The sequence below is a fragment of the Apus apus genome, chromosome 16 (assembly GCF_020740795.1).
Source record: "Apus apus isolate bApuApu2 chromosome 16, bApuApu2.pri.cur, whole genome shotgun sequence".
NCBI classification, from domain to species: domain Eukaryota; kingdom Metazoa; phylum Chordata; class Aves; order Apodiformes; family Apodidae; genus Apus; species Apus apus.
In genome coordinates this window covers 12,250,039-12,267,113 of record NC_067297.1, presented here as the reverse complement: position 1 = coordinate 12,267,113, position 17,075 = coordinate 12,250,039, and the positions used below count along the sequence as shown (strand labels likewise).

Here is a 17,075-nt window from a genome sequence, read left to right as displayed (position 1 = left end):
GCCAGGGCACAGCGGGCCGTTAATGTCAAAGTGACGAGGTGATTCCTCCTCTTTTTTGTTGTTAGAACAATAAGCCGCTTGGCGGCGGGACTGGCAGGCGGGGAGCGGGCCCCGGCGGCCTCCGGGCTGCAGAGGTGCGGGAGCTGGCACCGCGCGCGGGGCTGCGGGGGCTCCGGGCGCTGGGACTGCCCCTCTCGTAGTACGGGTGTATTGGGAAAAAAGGGGGAGGCAGACGTAATGGAAGAAAAAAAAAAGGAAGAGGAAGGAAGCAATTAAAAATGTTCAAGGGGGAAGAGTAAAGCCGAAGTAAAAACTTGAGTGCAACGCTGTCTTTTCACAGAGTATTTGTACAATACTGTTTCCTTGGATTTGACACAACCAAAGCGTTTGGTTTAGAGACCCTCCTCTGTACACACTGTCCCTCGTCCTTTCCTAAGGCTGTATGTGTGCTATCTGGTCCTTTTATGCCCTTTTTGTGTGTTCTTTTCATACATGTGTGGGTGGACCCCTGAAGTGCAGTTGGTGACCTGCTGCCTGCCCCGGCACTCAGTTTCCTGAGAAACCTGCTCAGAACCTGTAGAGATTGGGTTTTTCTGCTGATTTAACAGCCACCAACAGCAGGGACGTGGCATTGTCCCTTCAGCTCCTCCCGTGAGGGCCAAGATTGTTCAGAGATCAAACACATGGGTTGTGGCAGGCCTTGATAACCTGGAAGAATAATAAACATAGTATAAACGTCAGAAGAGTTTGTTATGTGTGTATTGATTCTTGCATTTCTCCACAACCTTGTGTAATGGGACTTTATGTTACAGGAAGCCTGCAGAGTTTTGGGTTCCAGAGAAAGAATTGCATCTCAGGACGCAGCTTTAATTCTGCGCTGGACACAGGCTGAACCTTTCCAGTTTGCCACAAGGTTGGAGTACTACCTACCAGCAAAATTATTTTCCCTTCCCACATGAAAATAATCCCTCCACCTTTGCAGTTACTCTCTCATCTCAGTTTATCACAGAGCTGCCCCTAAGATGTAGTTACATTTGTTAGGGCTTGGTCTGCTCATTAAATCACACTCTGATCTAGGCATGCTCAGAATTCTTACATAATTCATCAGTACTTATAGAATACGTCATAAATTGTAAATAACCCTTAAAACTATTAATATCATTTCTGAAATATAAGCCTGAAAAGAACAGAAGAAAGCTTTTAATATCACTTGTGGATATTTGCCCTGGGCTGTCATTACGCAGCCTGATGACATGTTCATTAGGGCTGTGGTCTGTGTTTCTGTGGGTGCTGTGCATACAAAGGCAGGAAATGTTGTGCATTTCCCACGCAGCCCCGGAGCTCTTCCAAACAGCCTCACACTGAAGGATCACCAGACCGTTATTTCAAGTTTTTAAGTTTTGAATAAATTTTCCTACCTCTTCTCTACACCTCTTGACAAGGAACAATTCTTATACACATCGAGACTGTGTCTAATTATGACCTCAAAAGGTTCCTTTCAAGGTCTTTTAATTGAGACGTACTATATTAATCTTCTTTCAAGAGATCTGTATTTTCTTTAAAACAGAAAGCACAAAATAATTCCATTAAAATCAAGTAATGTGAGTGTGGTATGGCTGGCTGTACAGCTGGTTCTGGCAATATTTAATGTTATGCCAATACAAAAGATTTCAGAATTACCTGTAGTCTCTTTCTACCTGAGAGGTTATTGCTGTTTGTATAAACTCATTATTTCAATCACATCTTTGTGAATAAAACCAAAGCAAGGTAAGTTAACAGTGATTTTTTTTTTCAAACCTAGAACTAGAGAATTTGTTATAGTATATATAATTTTACTTGCTAAGAATGAAGATTTTAATTTTAAAAGCACTGTAATTTCTGAGTTAGGAGTCATAAATTAAAAAAATCACATCACATGTATCACAGTCTATGGTCCTGAGTGACTTATGTTTCCATATCCACATTCTTTGCATTTGTTTTATTTAACTGTCAACTTCTCTTTCAGTTTTAAGGCTTTTTTATTTCTACTACAACTATAATGTGCCCCCAAACTAGATTTCCTGAAGGAAGAGACTCACAAATTCTTTGTAAACCATTGTCCACTTAACTTAGTACTGAATTTTGGAATTGGTTGTCTCCTTAACATGGATCGTGCAAAGAGTAAGAGGCTGTGCATTCATCCAGAAAGCCTTCCCAGTGATACCCATAGCAAATTGTGGAGCCAAGAGATCTTCCCACTCTCAAGGCTGAGGACATGGGAAAGGGATGTATATAATTGAGGCTGTTTCCTTAGATGCTTTCCCCCTCTCCTAGAGATACGATTCTTCCCAGCACAGTGCAAACGGGAAAGGAAAAAATATAAATGTGGGTAAGTCCCTGCTCTAACATAAGGGGACAATAAGCCATGATAAATAACACATTTAGCACATGTTTCAGCTGGAAGTTGGCACTGCTGATTTATTTTGTAGTCTGGATTTATTCCTCAGTTCAAGACTTGAAGTGACACATTAGTGCCAGTATGGCCGAATTTATCTGCCTCCATCTTCATGCTGGGATCTTCCTGTTCTGAACAATACCCCTGCAAAGCACTCTTTGGTTGTACAGTAAATCATTCTCAGCTTTGGGTGACTTCACTAATTAACATCCACAGTCTATGTTTGAACAGTCTCATTGCAGACTGTTAAGAAGAGACAATTAGCTGTAAATCTGTGGCAGAAGAAACTCATGGGGAGAAGGTATCTCATAAGCATCAGCTTCAAGGACTTCAACATTTCACTTTGCATTAATAAGTAGGAAGTCCTCAAATATTTCACATAACCTAGAGTTCTTACTTTAGGTTGTTTTGATGTAAAACCAACATGTTTTTAATCTTGAGAGAGCTGCTCCCAGCGAAAAGGAGGGAAGAGATTTAAAGAAAGGCTTTCCTGCAAGGCTGCCTCTTAAGCAAAAGGTCAGCCAGCGAAGTTTACATTTCAAACCTTTCACTTCAGTCCCTCCTAAATGCTGCTAATAAAAAAAAACAGAGCAGTGGGGAAGCTCCTTCAGCTCTGCACCCACTCGGTGTTCATCCTGCTGCACCCAACACACGCTTGGTCAGAGTCCAAGACCCTCCCACCTCTTCCTCTGGCTTTTCTTTTGAATATGGCAGCAATAAAACACACATCTGAGCATCCCACTTCCACAGTATGTTGTTGTCACTTCCTTCACCTTTGAAGAATTCCAACATATGTTTCTTTTAGTGTTTTTTCTCTATTTATTCTACAAAGTTCCCAGAATAAGCTTAAATTATTGATTCTGACAGTTTTCAGTTGGTTTGGGCATTTCACTTGGGTAATTCCCCAAGCTCAGTGAGAGCAAACTTAGATGAGAGCAGCTGTCTCCCTTCCTTGTGAAAATGATCAGTTTCAGATGTAGAATACTGAGATCTTTTGGGTTTATTTAATTAAAAAAAAAATCTTACTCTTTGAAAAAAATGAAGGCGCATCATATGGTGTGGGATATTGCTTCACAAATGGTGTGTTTCTGGGTCTGCTTCCCCACCCAGCCTTCCCTGGCTTGGTTTGCTCTTCAGAGTGTCCAAACTGGAAGAAATTGGACAGGTAAAAATCCATTGCAGTGAATTGCATTGGCAGTATAATGGGCTGAGTTAAATCATAATTTACACTTGACCAATTTAACAGCTTCTTTTCAGTCTGAATAACTGTAAGGTTTAGTCAAATGCCAGACAACTGAAGTGACAATGGAACGAACAGCAACAGAACAGGAGCCTTATCAGGGCCCGGTGGAGCAGGCTCTGCTGGTGTTCCTCAGTAGCAGTGCCCAATATCTGTGAGAGTCAAACAAGAAACCAATTTGAAAAAACAAACAAACCCCCACCAAAACCAAACAAACAGGCAAGAAGGAGACTTGGGGTCAAATTTTGGCTGGAAAGGCTGGAATGAGGGGAATTGCACCTAAGAGAGGTTGTGGAGTCTCCTTCGCTGGAGACATTCAAAACCCGCCTGGACGCCTTCCTGTGTGATGTACTCTAGGTGACCCTGCTCTGGCAGGGGGGTTGGACTAGATGATCTTTCGAGGTCCCTTCCAACCCCTATGATTCTATGATTCTATGATTCTATGATTAAGAAAACACAGGTTCTCCTCCTAGCCCATCATAACCTGGATTTTGACCTTAATTTTCCTGTGTGTTTGTGCTTTCCTGTGGCACAGACCTCCCTCCAACATTTCCACACATCTTGGACATCTCTTCCCTCCTTCTAGCTCATTTTCTTTCTCCACCTGATTTCCCAGGGAGCAGTTCTCTCCCCCTGTTCGGTTCCTTGCATGCCATGGGAAATGGAGTATTTGCCTTCAGTCACACTCACGCTTGGACTAAGTCCAAGTAAGTCCAAGGAGGAGGTTTTTCCTCCCCTGCCCACACTGACTGCAGCAGAGACAGTCCTGAATGAAACAGCTTAATTCTTCAGTGTGTTCCCTCTCACTTACTGCTACTCACCATCAAACCCAAAAGATCCTTCCCTGCTTGAAGGCAACAATGGCATGTTCCTAGGGGTGACCATCCCCTCACACCCTCTGTCCTGTGCAAGAGTGGACACACCTCAGTTGCCTTCAATGCTACAGACAGTGCAGGTGGCAGATGAACACCCACAGGGAAGACCAAGCTGTATTTCACCTCAGCAGAGGCAGGTGCTTTGTTTCAATCCAAGGTTCCCCACCTACCTCAGCGTTTGTGCCACTCAGCCTGCAGTGCTGGGCATGGAAAATATGGTAGAAGGACGACAATAAGTAAACGTGTTTGGCTTTTGGGAGCAAAACCGGAACTTTGGTTTTATACTTGAAATGTGCAGTTAAGTGCCTGCTAGGGAAGGTTATTTCAAGACACCCACATGGCCATAATGGCAATCCCTACTCACTGTGGCTTCAGAAGTGATGCAACAGATGAGGAAATTAATGTCAGGTTTATTCAGATTTCTCTTTCTCTGATGTGCGTTTTCAGGGGATTTCCCTGTTTTCTTCTGACATCTGCAAGGCTGATTTATCTGTTATCCATCAGCACTGTAATCAGTGCTTCCATTTCCAGCCTTCTGCTGCTGCACATATATATGTATATAAAAGAAGAAAACAACCAGAGGTGCAACACTTGTTGCTTATCAGCATTTTATATTCTGCTGAATAATCCTTAACTGGAAGACACATAGCTCCAGAGTGGCGTGTGCTTGGCAGCCCCTGGAGGATCCTCCATCCCTCGTGGGGCAGGCAGGGTGAGCCCGTGTCCCGGCCGCATTCCTCTGCTCCCGCCGCCCCTCGATCCTCGGCTCCGCGGCCGCTCTCCGGCCCTGCTCCCATGACCCTTTGCGCAGGAGTTTGGCAGAGTTGCCATGACGACCCTGCCGATGCAGCCGGCAGCACGAGCGCAGGTTGGTGTCCAGGGGTGGCTCTTGGGGCCGGGGGGCAGCAGGAGACCATGGGCCGAGCTTGAGGGTGCTTTACAAACCAGGCAGGTGTGGTGGCAGGCAGGGAGCTGCCAGGCACAGCCAGCAACACCTTCTCTGCAACCAGCTGAAATTTCCACCCTGCTCTTTGTGAAGCTGCTTTTTACCAGAAACCTGACAAAGCTCCAGAGTGAGAGAAAGGACTATGTAGACTCTGGGATTATGAAGGATCCCCATCCCCAGGTGCAGCGGCGGCAGAGCTACATGGGAGCAGCAGCCTCTAGCCGTCAGCACCAGGAGCTGCAGCCGCTGCCGGGGCTGCCAGGCATCTCCTGCCCGGGGGAGCACAGAACCTGCAGGGAGTCTTTGAAGCCCCTACCTCTTGCTGCCAGCCCCCTCCTCCTTGTAGTAGGTGGCTAAAGACATCCAGAGGGGCAAGTACTGACTGCATTAACACTTAGTCAAACCTGGCATCGCTGTCGTAAATTTGGAAGGGGATTTAGCAAATAAAGGTGACTCCTGCTGGCCTGCATTACCCTGGGTGCTCCTTGCAGGCTGTACCTCAAAGGGCACGGTGAGCAGATGGCAGGGTGCTGCGGCTGTTCCCGCGGCTGGGAATCCTCCCTAGCGTTTTTAAATCCTAAGCTTTGAGCTAAACAAGTGCTCAGATGTAGTGGTGGGACAGTGATGCTTCCATCTGGTGGGGGTAGTGAACTCTCTTCACAGCCATGAGTTGCTCAGAGGTCCTGGCCAGTGTTCAGGTGGGTGCACATAGCTGTAGCTCAGTTTTCTGCTCCCCCAGCAAGTGGAGGACAGGCATGAGGTGGCAACATGCACCTCTGTGTCTTGCAAACCCTCAGCCCTTGACAAATATTGGTGAGATCCCCCTCTCTGGGGTTTGCAGCACCCAAAAAAAGGCATAGGAGAAACTCATAATCTGTGGTGTATCCTGTATTTGCATTGCAGAAAAACCATCATCTGCAGCAGACTGCAACTCCATCATACTAAGGGACAGATCCTGCCCTCAGTGACCTCAAGCCAAGAGGCTCCCAGGTGGGTGGCATGGCCAAGGGACTCCAGCTGCCAGATCTTCCTCTGCCCTTACAGACAACCCCAGCTCCAAAACATCTGCTTTGAAGACTGGCAACACGGAGGTCTTCACCTTCCTCCCTGTCCTTGAGGTCAGTGAAGGAGGCACCCATCTGAAGAGGGAGTGACCAGCCAGGAACCTGCTCTCTGGCCCCTCTCCTTCCACCGCAGCCTGGCAGGAGCTTTCCTGGGTCTGAGCTCACAATGCACCACCCGGGCAGGTTCCCCAGCCCTGCCTGTGCCCCCCACAGCCCCCGGGTAAGGAGACACACAGGACACACACTACACTACACAGCTAGGTTTTTTGGGGGAAGGCTCATCATGTGCACAGAAATCCTTTTTTTTTAGCAATGATATCTCCCAAATAGATGTTGAATGACCATTTCCTACATCTACATGAAGAACTGAGGATAAGCATTAATTATAATTTCTTAGATACAATTTCTAGCTTTTATTTCCTAGCAGTGACCTGGAGCACCTTCCCTTTCCTCTCTCCTCCAAGCTTTCCCCCATGTCGGGCTCCCTGGCACCTGCGGTGCAGCAGGAATGGAAGCTCTCACACCGGAGAAATGTGAAGATGCAGAAAAATCACTAGATATGGCTCAGTGCAGTGAATCAGGACAGAAGGGGGAGCCCAGGAGACAAAATCGGAGAGCATCCCACCCCGCTGGGCTCCAGCCGAACTCTGGATGTTAACGCTATTCATACAAACTTGCTTTTTGTTTCTACAGCCGCTTCTTGGCATTTATGGTTTACAGGAGTCCATTCTCACCTCCAAGTCCGTGCCGGCATTCCCGCTGTGTGGAACAGCAAGCTGTTCTACCAGCAATGCCCAGAAATCGCCACTGTGCCGCGCTCCACTATTGTCCTCTCTGTATTGATGGGCCAAAACCGCTTCTTCTCCCACACTGATCCTTTCCCCCCATGGGAAGGAGCCCAGCAAGGTCTGGGCTGTACGGAGAAGTGGTGCCTTTCCCTGTGCTCCCCAGGACCTCCAGCAGGAGCAGAGTGTCATTCCCACCACACACCCGATCTCCTGAGGCTTATTTAACGTTTCCCAACAGGCCAGGCTGTGCTGTGAGCCTATTTTCAGATATCACTGGTTTGTACTTCAGTATTTTTAGATACCTTCTGTTTGTAATATCTCTATTTAACCTCTCTGAAGCCAGGCATAAATTACTGACTCAGGTGCATATTAAAACATAGCTCACGAATAGGCTGTTCTGCCTAAACCTGCTTTGTAATTTCTCTCTAATTTATTGCTGACAATTGTTTTCCTCTTCAGCCAGGAACAACATGCCCTTTTTAAAACAGCCCAAGACTACAGAGCCTATCTGGCACGAATGGGACAGGAAAGCACAGAAATGTGGATTAAGACACACGGTCTATGCTGTAAATGGGGATAAATACACTGGAGAATGGCTGGGCAACTTGAAACATGGTAAGATAGACCATTTTCAGAAAAGTACCGATTTAAATGTCTTTATAGAATGTCTTAGAGCAATGAGTGTTGTGTATGCTCCTGTAACACCTTTCATTCATGTAAGACTATATATATATATTCACACACATGTCTCTGATAGATGTAATGCAAAAATGTACTCAGAAATACTCCTAATAGGTAACCTGAAGAGCACTTGTGTGCACTTGGGGACAATTTCCCAAAATATCTAGATAATATGTTTTAAAATCCTTTGCAAACACAGCAAACTGCAGTCAGCTCCATGCACTGGGATGTGCCCTGGCTGCACAGTCCCTGGAGCTCTCTCAGCTCCTGACTTTTGTCTTCAGGATTATTAATTTATTCTCAAGTCATGGTGTGTCTGCAGGAGACAGAGTAAGGGAAGGAGAACCTGACCAAGAACTGAGCAGCAAGAGCAGGACAGGCTTGTTTACAAGCAGTAAACCAAAATTTGGAAAGATTTAAATGCATTCAGCACAGGCCACCCAGGAAGCTCCTGATCAAGATAAACACTGTATCCAACTTGGGAAGCTAAACTGAACCCCAGACATAAACCTGCCTCAGTGCTGGCTGTGCTGCCTCACCCAGGATGGAGCTGTAGGAAAGCAGCTCTGTAAATCCTCCTCCTCACAACCATGATGGTCATTCCTCTTGTTTGTTAAACAGGTAAAGGCATCCAGGTATGGAAAAGCAATGGTGCTATTTATAGCGGAGACTGGAAGTTTGGGAAGCGGGATGGTTATGGCTCATACAGCATTCCTGACCCCAAAACCAAGGAATACAGGAAGGTGTATGCAGGCTGGTGGAAGGACGACAAAAAATGTGTAAGTGAGATTTTCTGCACCTGCCAGTGGTGAGGCAGCATTCCCCAAAACACAGGGAAGAGCTGAGTGCACACGTGCAAAAAGATCACTTAAATCACACTGACTTTTCAAATGCCGAGGCTGAATTGAAGGGGTTTGGGAGAACTAATAAATGGAACAAGAAAATGAAAGCAAAAGCAAGAGCTCTGGTACCTAAGCCCTCAACCCCTGCTCTCCTCAACCTCACTGCTCCTGGTGTTACTAACCTCCCCACTCCAGATGCTGCAGGAGCTGCACTGTGTCCCACTGCTGGCCACAGGGAAGCAGCAGTGTGACTCCAGGAAGAGGCTATAGGAACAAATCCTCCTCCAGGCTTGGGCTCTTTTTAAATCTTAATTTAAACCTTCAGAAATCCCAGAGGTTTTGTATCCCATGTCTTAATCCTCCCCACCCATCCCTTTTGTTCCTCTCACCCTTGAAGTGGCAGTCAGAGGAGCCTGTACTATAAGAACTGCAGGAAAATGTGCCTTCTTCTGGGAGTTTAACAGCATATTAAACAAATAACATGAGTTCTTTTGGAAATTAAGCCTGTCACATAAATCACTGATTTTTCTAAAGGAAACGTAATGAGGAAGGCATCTGGTAAAAATGACTGGAATTGTATGAGCAAAATCCTTGCAGGAATGTTTTCTGATCTGCCAGTGGAAAACTTGTGTTTGCCTCCGTGTCAGCTCTTAAATTAAATTAATAGCCTCTTACATTTCTAATTGGTGTGCAGCTCCATGGCTTCAGTCTCTTGGAGGGAGCTTTTCCTCCTGTTCTTGGAGGACATATTTTGGATGATTGAGCTTTAGTGAAAGACAATGTCATCAAAATATCACTAAGGCTGCTTTTTCTTCGAAAAACCCTCCCTTTTACATCCATGCAGTTTAATAAAACTCATGCTAGGAAAAATCAGTAGTTTCTAAAACTGATTTTATTTTTGTTCAGAGGTAGGTTAAAGCTTTATTCCTATGGGAAAACTCATTAGTAATATGCAAATGTTTCTTACTGGTGTCACTCCCTGGTATAGGGGATACCTGATTTATCTTCATGGAAACAAACACATAAGACAAACACCTCCTGGAGCCCCCAGCTTGCACACACCCAGTGGTCTTAATTCAGAAGTGCACCAACCAAACTGGCCAGCAGCACTGCACCTGAGGAGTGAAAGCAAAGAGCAGAGACTGCTCAAGGTCAGAGCTGCCTGGCCCAGCGCCTGGCTTGTGGAGAGGCACGCATGGCATCGCTGTGCCTGCCCATCTCACCACAGGTAGCCTTCAGGGCTGCCTTGAGCTTCTCCTGAAGGAGGAAGGAAGCACAACAAGGGCCTGTTTAGGACATTATCTCTTTGGGGGTCTGGATGGAGAAGGCGGCAAAACTGTTTCCATAGTCATCATTGCTTAGAGACCTTTTGTCTGCTCAGGGGCAAAGGACAGTGTCGCCGCCTGGGACACACTGTGCTGGAGGAAGTATGCTCAGGGTTGAAAGGCATGAAATCCCCTTGGTGAGAAACAGGTCTTGTTTATGCTGCATATGCACTAGTAAAACCTGCTTTTAGCTAAATATTAGCAGTGATCCTGCCAGTGATAACACACTGAGATACAAGCCTGAGGTTTTGTTGTGGGAATAAAATAAAATAAAAAACCAACAACCATACCATCACCTCCCTTCTCTTTCAACACATGATTGGCCACTGAGCTGGGCCTCCAGCAGCGGTATGTAAGAGTGCTAAGCAAAGGAGTAGCCCATCAAGGAACTAACAGCCTGATATTGGACACAAACCCCTTTCAATAGAGGCTCTTAACCAGCCATCTCTGTGCTGCCCTCCAGGGCTGTGGGATGATGTTCTACCCCAGCGGGGAGCGCTACGAGGGCGACTGGAGCGATGGGCAGCGGAGCGGCTGGGGACGGATGTACTACCAGGACAGGTCCATCTATGAGGGACAGTGGCTGTGGGACCAACACAACGGGCAGGGGATGCTGCGGCTGTGTAAGTACCAGCCACCCTTGCCCACCATATCTGCCAGCCCCCTTCAAGGTCTTTTATATTGTGCTGCTCTCCAGATACCTCTGCTGTCCACATTGCTGGATGCCACATCACATCTTCAGCTGCAGCCTTGAGTCAGGGTTGTGGCTGCTCCCCTGTGCTGTCTCTCCCCTCATGCCCTGTGGTTGGAGGCAGCACAGCCTGTGCAAGGGCTGGCATTGCACTGCTCAAGCCCACACCAATGAAAGCTTATTTTTTGTTGTGATTTACATTTAATTGACTGGGATGGTTAGGGGTTGAGATAATATACTGTTGGGTCAGAGAAGAGCAAATGTCTCTTTTCAGCCCAGGCACTTTGCCAGATATGCTTTCTAGCTGCTGCACACCAAAGAGGAGTCCGTTTTCCAGCACAGAAAAAAAAGGGAGAGAAGTTTTCTTTTTGAGATCACTCCATCCCCTCTATTACTTCCAACACCGGCTCACATTAAGTGAACATGGGTTTCATAAATACATGATCGCTTCCCAGAAATAACACTGAGCACATTAAGGATGGGGAATGCTGGAGGAAATCTCATCATAAAAACAGAAATTTGGGATATTTTCCTTCCTTATTTGCTTGGAGGTAAACACATTTTTCCCCAAAGCCGAGAATCCCAGTCCTTTGCAGTACATGGCACTGTGTTCCAGGAATGTTTGAAGAAATACTATCTCTATATTGTTATGAATCTATTCTAATTTGCTTGCTTGAAAGTGATCTCAAGGCTAGTAATTAGCTAAGCAAAGCAGCTGGCAGGAATGAGCACGACCTTCACTACACATCACATGCATGACTGTGCTCTCCCTGATGACTGTAAAGTCACTTTGGACCCATGGCTCATCCAGATGAAATCAGCACCCGCTTCCAGGCATAACTCCTGCGACTGATCTGCTTCACTCCCATCACAGTCCTGGTGGGATCACCCTTGGCATCATAACCGGGCAGCCCCTCAGGGGGGCTGCAGCTGCAGCTGATGTGGCTGTTTCACAGCCTGGTTGCCTCCAGCGTAGCCTGCAACCCATTGCAAGCTGGGTTTCTTTGGTTAAAATTAGCAAGAGCAATTATTTCATACCCACAACCTGAATGTATTCAGCTCAGCCGCTGGAAGTGTGCCCACGTGCTGGCAGCTTTGCGATGGAGGAAGAAAAGGAGCTCTTCAGTGGAGGTCACGATGAGCCGCAGCTCAAGATTAAATTGCTTGTAGTGGCAGCACGCCCGGCCAGGGCGAGCTTGGCTGGGAGCGCCACGTGGCTCCGCTGCCCCGGCTGCCCAGCGGCTGCGGAACGGGAACGCTGCGTGTCCGTGGAGGAGATCCTGATCCTGAGCAATGCAGCCTCCCAGGTGCTCTGGGAGGAGAGCAGCTGGGAGCAGCTAGGTGCTGTGGTGCAGCCAGCATATTCCATGGCCCCTCATCACCACTGGCTCTGTGAGCTTGGTGGTTTCTGAGTTGTTGGTGGACGGGGAGCAGAAGCTGAGCTGCTCCCACCCGCAGGCAGGGCAGGTTGCAGATGAGCACACCACCAGATGGAAGCTGAGGAGAACCGCTGCCACAGCTCTGAACTGTAAACCAGACCGTGCCTGAAAAGCCCAGCAGTCATGCTCCTCAGAAGTATTTTTGGTTTTCCCCCTTGCCTTACAGCATTCTGGCAAACCCCAGCTCCCTCTGCGGCACCGTGGTGGGTGCCCTGGTATTTCAGCCACTTCTGCCTCAAAAAGGCAGAGTTCAGCTGAGGCCCAAAGATATTTCCCCTAAGTAACTTGGTAGAAAATCCCTGTGTTTTTTTGCTTAGAAACACTGTACTGGGGCCAAGGGGACAGCAGAGGACTATCCTAGTGAGAGTAGGGTGGCCCGAGTGTATCCTAGCCCCAAGATCATTGTGGGTATGATGCCCCTTCTCAACCAGCATCCCTGGAGGAGGCTGCTCTCTTCCCCTTGCAGCTCAGCTTTCCCTGTTTGTGACGGGTGGATGAATTCCTGGAAAGCAGAACAGAACTTGAAAAGTCCTCTCTCAACTTGCAGAAAAACACCAAGAGACACAATGCAGCTGGAAAAACAGTCTGTTGCTGATTGCCTGGGCCATTCAGACACTCACAGCAATTCCTGCTCTGTAATTCATTGAGGAAAAACTACAAGTATTGTTGAAAGCAAGATTATTTTGACTGGACAATGATCAGTCAGTGCTGCGGTTCCTTGCCCAGCCAAGTAAACCTCTTCAAGCCAGAGTTCCTGTGTGATTTGTTGCGGTGACAAATCCAAAACTTGTGCCCTATAATTTTTCATGCTGTGAAGAGTGACTCAGCAACTAGTCTGACCCTGAGATCACTCATTCCACAAATCAGCAGAACATGAATATCACTGGGAGAAGAACAAAGTGGGAGAACACAGTTCTTGTCCCAAGTGGGCAAACGTGGGCTCCATCCACAGCCTTTTATCGTCTGTGGCACAGCAAATGGAGCACTGCATGCCTCAGCCCTCTCAAAACTGCCAAGAGGAGTCAAACAGATTATTTCCTCTTCTGTTTGATGTGTTGGTTGGTTTTGATTGTAGTCCCTGAATGAAACTGCAAATTTTATGGTCTCTTCATGTATTCTATTGCAGCAAATGAAAATCGGTACGAAGGAGGTTGGAAAGATGGAAAGAAACATGGCCCAGGGAAATTTTTCTACTTGGATAGTGGACAGATGTTTGAAGGTATCTGGGTAGCAGATATACCAAAATGTGGAACTATGATCGACTTTGGCAGAGATAGAGCTCCTGCCCCTACCCAGTATCCAATTCCAAAGGTAATTGGCGGGAAATTTCAGTTTTGCTGGGGATGTTTGCATTCATTAGTGCTCAGGGAAGCTCTCCAAGTGGCATTTCATTCTTTGAGTGTTTACCCCCATGGTCTTCCCAGTTCATGAGATGTGTGCTCAGAGTCTTTTGGCCAGCAGTGTCCTAAACAATCCCATTGGGACAAACAGCCCATCCAGCCACTGCTGGAGCCTCCTGATCACCCACATCTGAAAAAGTGCAGTTCTCACGCACCAAAACTGCTTAGAGACCTGAAGCAGCACAAAGGAAACAGGAACAATAGAAACAGAGACAATAGTGGGATTTGCGTCAAAGTCAAATGATTTTGCCAAACCAAACTGCTAAAGCTGACCAGGCCTTGCTGAACCCAGCTGCTGCAGTGCTTCCAGCAGCCATTTCCTTCACCCAGGCACCCTGTCAGGGTCTCATCCTGGTCTCACCAGCAGCCCCATGGGCAGAGGGGTGCACATTGCTTCCCCGACGTGAGCAGGCTGAGACCTGAAGAGCTCTGCTCCCCTTTTCCATTAAGGCTGACAGAGGCTGCAGAGGAAGAGCCAGTCCCTGTCTCCCTGCCAAAGACTGGACAAGAGGTACAATGAGGCACCCTGGTCTGCCAGCCTGGCAGACACCAGGTCCTTGCACATCACTTTGGCACAGGAGCCAGAGGATGGGAGAGCCTGTCCCCCACTTCATGTCCTTGGAGGTGGTCAAGGAACAGGGATCAGTAGGGAACAGATGTGGCTCCAGGAGACACAGCTGGCCAACAGGCTCAGCTTGAATCCCCATGGTCTGCATGCCACACACATGTAAAACAAAGACATTGCATTCCCAAGGGAAGGTTCCTGCAGGATACAGGTGGGGAAAGCTCCTCTTTGCTTAGAGCCAAGCAGAACCACACTGGATAACCTCAGCTCACTGCTTTACACCAGTAACACAGGGAACAGCACAGCCCCTGGCAGATGGAGCTGCCTGCCTTCCTCCTCTGCTCCAGGGACAAGGTTGTTGCAAATGATATTGGGCAGATGCAGCTACCGAGGCTCACAGCTGTTAAATCTTTGCTTCCCTTATTTTTTAAATCTGGTTTCTATAGCAAGGGCCATTAAGGCACAAGCATTTTTGACAGCCAGTTAATCCCCTAAGTACTAGGCACACCCACGGCCGTGCAGAATAATAAACACCAAATACTCACCAGGGGAAAACAATCTCAATTGTGCAAAAAGAGTGAAAGGAGCAGTACTTCTGTAGCTAAAAATATTTACCTTACAAGGTTTGTCAAAGGTCAGCTGAGAATGGCCTTGAGAACAGCCTCTTTTAACAACCCAGCCTTGGGATGAATATCCATTTCACTGCAGCAGGATGTTCAAGCCTGGCTGTTTGCTTAACTCCCTGAAGACCAAGTTATGACCCAATTTTCTTCTGCTCTGTGAGCAAAAACAAAGCATCAACTTTCTCTGCCCTCACTGTGCTTTGCATTGGAAGAGATTTATTGACCTCAGAATGTGAAGGAAGCAAAAGATAAAAGAAGAAAAAATTACTTCAGATTTTCATAAGCCTTTTGCCAAATTACTGTCGCAGGCAGCTGACAGAGAACAGCAGATGTAGGGTCAATGTTAGAACCTGCCAAAACCAGAGATTAAAACAGTCAGCTTGTGCCTGACAAGAGGTGAACAGTGAGGATCTGAGCTTCTGCATTGGAGAAACACCCCTGTCTTCATTAGCAGGTAAAAGCAACAGACAGTGGGGATGCAAAGGACAGAAAATGGCTGAGAACTCGAAAACAGTTGTCATGAGCTTCGAAGGGAATCAGTACATAGATAGGGTTGTATCAAGGCAGAATTTAAATGTAACTGTAGAGATACAGAAAGACAACATGGTGGACTTGGCATATTTGCTGTTACAGTTATTGAAGCCAAGGCTGCAGAAAGTTTAACAAAATAAGTAAGAAAAGTACTATATTGTTTCTGCTTGAGACAACATCACACACACATGAAGCCCCCAGAAAACACCAGGACATAAAGCAGGACAGAGTGAGATGAAAATGTCCTGGCAGGGCTTTGGCACTTCCCTCTCAAGAATCTGCATCTAGTCACATGCAGGTTACATGACTCCAGATTCTTCCTTTCATGGGACCTCTGATGCTCACTTGGGTGATGCAATTACTCACCTTTGGAAAATATTCAGGAGACCCAAGAGGCTACAAATCAAAGCCCAAGAAAAAGTGTTTTATTCAAGGAGAATCAGCCCACCCCACACAGCTCTTTCAAGGAGATTAAGTGATGTTCAACGTGCTGATAGAATTAGGGAGGTGTTGCAATGTCTCTAACAGTCACTGAAAGGCTGCAATGTAAAGTCCTGATACATGAGAGATTCTGTTAATGCTCCAGTAATCAAGATCTAAAAAAACCTTAAGCTTCTTCAGTTCCACTGCATAACTGATTTGTATTCTTTTTATTCAGATTGAACTAGTGGATCCAGATGGTGTTTTAGCAGAGGCCAAGGCGATATTTGCTGACAGCCAAAGTGAATAACCAGATGCTGAAGACAAAAGAAAGATTTGAGATAAGAACATGACCCTGGGTTACTCATTCATCTGAGACTCAAATCCACACTGGTGCCTGGCGTGGTGATTTGCCTTGCTTTTCCCTCAAGGCTGCTCAGGAATCCTTCACTCTGCAGGTGGCTTTGCTCAGTGGCCTCTTCCCACCCTCCAATATTTTAGAAAAGAAAGGGAAAAAAAAAAAAAAAAGGAAAAAAAACCCACAAGCAGGAAAAGGCTGTAAGGACAGGCAGAGACACCCTGGGCCCAGTTCCTCTGTCTTATTCCTCCTGTGCAGAAATGGCACTTGATTTCAAGGTCTTGCACATTGCCTCAGAGCAGAAGCAGGGGTTCTATCATATGGTCTGAAAGCAAAAGCCTAGAAGAGTACAGCAAATTAAATGTCCCCTCCCACTCCCCCCCAAGCTTAGCCCCACACATACCTGACCCAAGATGGCTTTTAAACCTATAACAGATTATATTTCAATTAATACTTGCTATCTTGGTGCATTTTGCACACTGTGATGCTGGATCTCCTCCCTAACCCTTGGGAATGCAGGAATGTCCCCCAGCCCTGCTCCATAGCCAGCCCACCCACCAGACCCCCAGCACCCAACCAGCCACCTGACACAAGGACCAAGGAGGGTGGCACTGCAGCTGGCTATGGAAAACAAACTGGGAGAGTGGGTGATCATTTCACCCCTTTTACACTCTGCTTCCAAGTATCACACCTTTTGTTTACAGCTAATTGGGTCCCTTGACTCTTCATGATTCCAAAGCTGAAAGATAACTTGATTTTCTGTTAAGCACTCAAAATAACAGCAAAACAACATGCTTAGTCCCAAGACTTAAGTAGTGCTGACAGGAGGAAAAGCATGACAATGATGTTCTGC

General features: G+C 46.8%; 1 protein-coding gene across 1 annotated transcript; it reads left to right on the top strand.

The window, feature by feature from the left end:
* The first annotated feature begins 7,817 nt into the window (after window positions 1-7,817).
* MORN3 (MORN repeat containing 3) lies at window positions 7,818-16,228 on the top strand. The gene is made up of 5 exons (XM_051634439.1): window positions 7,818-7,962; window positions 8,650-8,807; window positions 10,659-10,818; window positions 13,452-13,636; window positions 16,103-16,228. The coding sequence occupies exons 1-5, from the start codon at window positions 7,818-7,820 to the stop codon at window positions 16,172-16,174; spliced, it is 720 nt and encodes a 239-aa protein (XP_051490399.1). The 3' UTR covers window positions 16,175-16,228.
* Window positions 16,229-17,075: the final 847 nt, after the last annotated feature.

Bases quoted from the DNA above. Each gene is read 5' to 3' on its own strand.
- MORN3 (XM_051634439.1), top strand. From the start codon at position 7,818: ATGCCCTTTTTAAAACAGCCCAAGACTACAGAGCCTATCTGGCACGAA. The intron at 10,819-13,451 runs GTAAGTACCAGC...ATTCTATTGCAG, and splicing joins GCAGGGGATGCTGCGGCTGT to CAAATGAAAATCGGTACGAA. The intron at 13,637-16,102 runs GTAATTGGCGGG...CTTTTTATTCAG, and splicing joins CCCAGTATCCAATTCCAAAG to ATTGAACTAGTGGATCCAGA.